Raw genomic sequence first — 5,786 nt, 5'->3', positions numbered from 1 at the left:
TGAAGTCCATTTACTCACTGAGTAGGTCTCTTGTGAGACGGTTTGACAAATCTTTATCTGTGAGACGGGTCAACCCCACCGATATTCACAATAAAAAATAATATTCTTAGCATAAAAAGTAATACATTTTCATGTATATATGATCCAAATAAGATATCTGTCTCACAAAATACGACCCGTGAGACCGTCTCACACAAGTTTTTGTCTTACTCACAAACTGATCCATTCAATAAAGCTAACTTGAAAACCTGCCCTTCTGTTTTTTTTTTAAAGAAAAGAAAATACCTCTTAATTAATTAGGTGACAGCGGTATATATATAAAGAAAGACTAATCAACTGGGAAATGGGATGCACGATTCCTCAACAAATGAAGAAATAGGAATTTAGTCTTTTCATAAAAAATAATAATAATAATAATTTGTTAACACAAAGAATATCATACGTAACGATAATCAAATAGAAATTAGTGAAAGAATACAAATATACTAAAACTAGCTTTTCTTTCCGTTTGGTATTCTTGTTCATATTTTCTGCGGGAAGAAACTATGGCCATGCCAAAAAGAAGGTTGCTCAAGATCATTCTCCTTGGTGACAGTGGGTAAGGTTTTTAATCATCGTTTTATTTTCCATATGTTTTCTTTTTTTAAAGAATAATATATTTATTTATTTTCATGATCGATTTTCAGGGTGGGAAAGACATCTCTGATGAATCAGTATCCTTCATATGTTATTTTTAATTTTTTTGTGAAGTAAATTTCTGAAGAATATATATCTAGAAATTATCAGCTTTTGATTTTTATATTTTGGTAGTCTTTTAACAAATACTGTGCACCAGATATGTATCGAAAAAATTCAATCAACTCCACAAAGCAACAATTGGTGCTGATTTTGTCACCAAAGAGCTGGCGATCGACGAAAAGTTTGTGACGTTGCAAGTATGTAAACAAACCTCGAACTCGCTTTACGCATATGTATCTTGAAATAAAGACGATCGATCCAGCAAGTGACCATTTATCAAATTAAAATGAAAAGTTTTGAAATTTTATTTATAGTATATCTGAAAGGGAGAGTTTAGTACGTCCAAAAAATTATGTTTGAAGCTTGGGATCCGAACAGATATGGGACACGGCGGGACAAGAGCGTTTCCGAAGCCTGGGTGTTTCGTTCTACAGAGGAGCAGATTGCTGTATACTCGTGTATGACGTTAATGTGGTCAAAACATTTGAGACACTTCAAAATTGGTACAAAGAATTTCTCAAGCAGGTGATCACTAACGTCTTGAATCTGATTTTTATGGTTTTTTGTATAATATCCATTGATTCATACAGTTTTATTCTTTTATATATCTATTTAATTAAGATTTTTTAACATGAAATATGCATTCAGATTGGTCCTGCATCCCCTGAGACATTCCCCTTCGTGCTAATCGGTAACAAAGTCGACGTAGACGGCGGAAACAGCCGTGTTGTAAGTGTGGATTTCTTATTCAAAAACTTCTACTCTTCGTGTTCCCTTGTGTATAAATATAAATTCCACAGGTCTCTGAGAAAACAGCTAGAGAATGGTGCATTTCCAAAGGGAACGTACCATATTTCGAGACGTCGGCCAAGGAAGATTACAATGTAGATGCTGCTTTCACTTGTGTAGCCAATGCTGCACTTGCTAATGATCCATCGTTGAATATGTAAGTCAACAAAAATTCATGGAAATTAGTTTTTTTTTTTTTTTTAAATAAAATATATGCATCGATCCCTATTAGCAGCTTGTTTGATCTTATCATCGATTCTCTTTGCTCTGATTTTTTTTTTTTTTTTTTTTTCAGATGGGAGCCTGATGAAGAAATCCCATCCCATTGGTGAGTATATACATAAGCAATTGAATAATAGTTTCTAATTTCACTTAAAAAATTATAAATATTGTTACACAAACTTTTAATTTTCAGTTATTTTAATTTGGTCTAGTTGTTGATATGACATCTGACTAATCAATAATTTTCGAAGTCACGTCTGCAATTTTCGTTGTCATGTCAATATTTTCCAGTATAACATTAGCAATTTGACAAAAATTGCCGAAAACTGAAAGTTAGTGTATCAAAACTAAATTTTGAAAATTTAGTAGACCAAATACAAAATTGAACCGAGTAAGTGGACAGAAAAAAAAAACCGTATTACCTAAATTTAAATATATACAAGATAGAATTTTGTCTCACGTGTAATTATGTTAGGATAATATTTCATATAAAATTCTGTATTTTCACATTAAATAAGATGATATTTTGGAATAGAAATTAATTCGTATACTAAAAAAAAATCCTTTTTTATATACATGTATTTGTAGTGATCTGCAGCGAATCCCAGAATCAATTTCTGGAACGGAGCAAAGAGGAGGAGGATGTGCATGTTGAGATTATACATCAGCAATATTGGATGAGTTACATTCCTAGCTAATTCCGATATTTACTCGTCATTCTTTTCATGGTTTGTTTAATACAAATTATCAATATTGTATGTTTCCCCATTTTCCTTTTTCGATATATATATATAGGCTGCAATCACAGGCGTATATTAAAAATCCACTGCGGAAACTACTTTCGACGGCTTGCGCTCATGTGTTTGTTGTTAATATTGTTGCACCATATAGAAAGCACGATGAGCATACTACTGTGGATGTTATTTTTCGCGACATGCAACAGCGTGCTGTCGATAGCCTCCAGCTTTCAACAGCTTCTAATTATGCGATGAGTAATGCGTGCAGTGGGAAAAAGCCGATTTACGCGCAGCGAAAAAAACGTTTTTGTTTTAGTGGAATGCCTACTGAATGTTGCAAAAATACTATAGGAGACATAATGCATCTATATCTATCCCTTGAAACTCAAACGGAGAACGACCTTGTTCATCTAGAAAGAATAAAAAGAAAAATAAGCAAAGGGCACCTTAAAATAATATGGTTGCCTCTTCATAGAAACACTTCTCGGGACTGAGGCAATGAACCAAAAAGGTCCTTGCCAACTGCTAGCAGTGATGATTATTTCATATGTGTGTGAGTGCACGCCTTCCATAAAGTTGGGACTTCAAACTTGTCTTTGCGTTGCTTGCTTGAACACTAGGTTCACCCGATTCTTCGATGAAGACATTGATAAAACCTATATCTGTAGTTGGTCTTTTATCTTCTTGCAACCTTCTGAGTGAAGTTGATGATTTGTTCCAAGAATCAACGAGTTGAGATAAAACCTATATCAGTAGTTGGAATCTCTCTAATTCCGGGTTGCGGTCGGTTAATTCATGTTACTTTCGCCTAAAAACCTGTCAAGACCTGTTCATTATCCGTGCAACCTTATGGCACCAGCGATCACTCCCTCCCTCTTCGACCATGGGTGTCACAGCTACACTGTTATTTAAATAATCAAAGTAGCACAAAAATACATATTGATAGGTGATGGAAAGTAACATGAATTAAAAGACCAAATCCTCTATCAAAAGAAATGATCTTGGCTAATTCTTAAATATACTGTAATTTTTTTTAAAAGGGAAATAATGTAGAATCTTTACAATGAACAAAACCACAAATGACAATCCAAATATATAGGTATATACACTATTATATATCGAATGCAAAAACCAAACCTCTTGAAGCAAAGATCCCAAAAATAAGCACAAGATAAACAAATCAAACTCACGAGAAAGTCACCTCTAACTTCTTTACTATTAGCACAATGACGGCTAAACCAGGTTCCTTTAGGCACCACGACAAAAAATGATTTGAGACAGAAGACGTGAAATCCGTGATCGCATTTGTCGCATAGCTGAAATGAACTTTAAGATCAGATCCCCTAGCTTTGGAAGCTGTAACAGATATATAAAAAGAATCATATCATGTATTAAAAATAAGCACCCAAAACAAAAATTTGTGCAGAAAAAAAATGTACATTTGACAGAGTTATCGGGATCCCTCACGTACTTAAGCCAAGCATGAGTACTGCGTGAAAAGAAAGCCAAGAGATGATAGTTCAATCTACCAAATCCATCATTCTCCCAAACATTAGGTGTACGTTTGGGCAACGGCGGTGGCAGGTTGGGATGAAAATGAGAGAGAGAAAAAGATAAGGTTATCGGAAAAGAGATTTTGGAGAGCAATGATCCATTTACAGCATGACCTGATTTAACACCTTTTTTATGGCAAACTAATCTATAACGCACTGGAACATGACTCTCTCCTCATTTTCTATTCCTCCAAATGTCGGTTTGAGTTCCTAATCTTTTAAATTGTTCAAAAATTACATCAATCTTCATAATTATGGTATGTGACATTGTTGTACATATCGAGTGGGTTCTTAAAGTCATATAGCCCAAAGACATATAGCTACACAAGGTTTCCAACCTATATATCATGTTTTATATGATTGATTTTTTTTTACGGCCCATCACGCTTCCTTATATAAACCAGTGTTCTAAAAAGCGATAGGCGGTAGGCGGGCGGTTACCTACCACCTAGCGCCTAGGCCTAGACGGGGCCTAGGCGGTTGCCTAGGCAGTTGTCTAGGTGGTTTTTTTTAAAGCTTAAATTCACTAAGTGGTTCATGAGTATTATGTTTGTATATGAAATATATATTATTATAAAATTTAAAATTGTAATAATAAATATATATTAATAAATTTTTATATATGAATCATCCACATCAGTTTACTACTTTACTACAACCATTGTACAATGAAAATTAAATTTGTTCAACATTTTTTCCAACATAATATATTGATATTAAACCTAAACATTTAACTCTTCTAGTTCATCTCCATATTTTTCCAATACTTCTTCTGTATCGGATTCAAACTCAAAATCCATGGGTTCTTCCTCTTCTTCATCCGATACAAATTCTTCTTCGTGAAGTTCCCTTACATCTTCAACATTTGTCTCAACATCTTCATCTCCACCATCAACAATCCATCCTTGTGCCATAGTTGCTTCACTAGCAAGTAGAACATCCATTTTTTTTTCTTCTTGCCTTCTCTTCTTGTTGATGATCTTGGCATTGAATTGAACATAAACTAAATTGTTCAACCTTCCGGTATCTAGTCTATTTCTTTTCTTAGTATGGATCTACATTAAAAAAATATTAATATTGAATACATATATAAAAATATATAATAATAAGTATAAAATAATCAATTAAGTACTTGCTCCCTCAAAAGTACTCCAATTTCTCTCACAACCGGAAGAACTTGTAGTCAAAGAAAGAATTCTTTTTGCCATTTTTTGTTTTTTTTAAGTATGGATCATAATTTATTTTTTTGTAAGTGTAAACCTGTAACGTACCGTACTTTTACTACTCAAAATTTGCGGAAGAATTAAAATTTTTCTTAAATAAACGTGAACATTCAAAATTTGCTAAAATAAATAAATTGTACGCCTCACAAGTTGTCGCAACAAGATATTTGAAAGTTAAAGTTTGAAAAAATTGTTCAATATTTTCATAAAGCTTAAAACATGGCGGTCCTCGGGTTTAGCCTCCCGACTCAGTCCAAGCCTGCTCCTCGGTCCCCACCTTCGGTCTCCTCATAAACATCCTCACCTGCATCGATCAAGTCTAGTGAGTCTAAAGACTCAACACGTATAAACTGGAAGTAACGAGTAGTACATATAAAATCACATGCAACTTTAAAATAGGACATACATACTGAAAACTTGAACTTGCATAATAAAACTGAACATACGTATATACATACTTAAACGTGCCATCAACATAAACTTTTCTTAAACGTGCTTGCATATATGAACATACTTGAACATAC

The 5,786-nt window shown here is 33.7% G+C and overlaps 1 protein-coding gene across 2 annotated transcripts; it reads left to right on the top strand.

Moving 5' to 3' along the window:
• The first annotated feature begins 359 nt into the window (after nt 1-359).
• On the top strand, nt 360-3,038 carry LOC142523396 (ras-related protein Rab7-like). 2 transcript variants are annotated; one of them, XM_075627179.1, is made up of 10 exons: nt 360-598; nt 687-713; nt 836-935; nt 1,117-1,263; nt 1,387-1,467; nt 1,539-1,684; nt 1,823-1,855; nt 2,338-2,504; nt 2,545-2,741; nt 2,923-3,038. In XM_075627179.1, the coding sequence occupies exons 1-8, from the start codon at nt 546-548 to the stop codon at nt 2,402-2,404; spliced, it is 654 nt and encodes a 217-aa protein (XP_075483294.1). In that variant the 5' UTR covers nt 360-545; the 3' UTR covers nt 2,405-2,504; nt 2,545-2,741; nt 2,923-3,038. The 2 variants fall into 2 exon arrangements, with proteins under 2 accessions (XP_075483294.1, XP_075483293.1); XM_075627178.1 differs by having other exon boundaries at nt 2,338-2,741.
• Nucleotides 3,039-5,786: the final 2,748 nt, after the last annotated feature.

This window comes from Primulina tabacum, chromosome 13, assembly GCF_025594145.1.
Source record: "Primulina tabacum isolate GXHZ01 chromosome 13, ASM2559414v2, whole genome shotgun sequence".
In the NCBI taxonomy this organism is placed as follows: Eukaryota; Viridiplantae; Streptophyta; class Magnoliopsida; order Lamiales; family Gesneriaceae; genus Primulina; species Primulina tabacum.
This window is presented reverse-complemented; position numbering and strand designations above follow the sequence as displayed.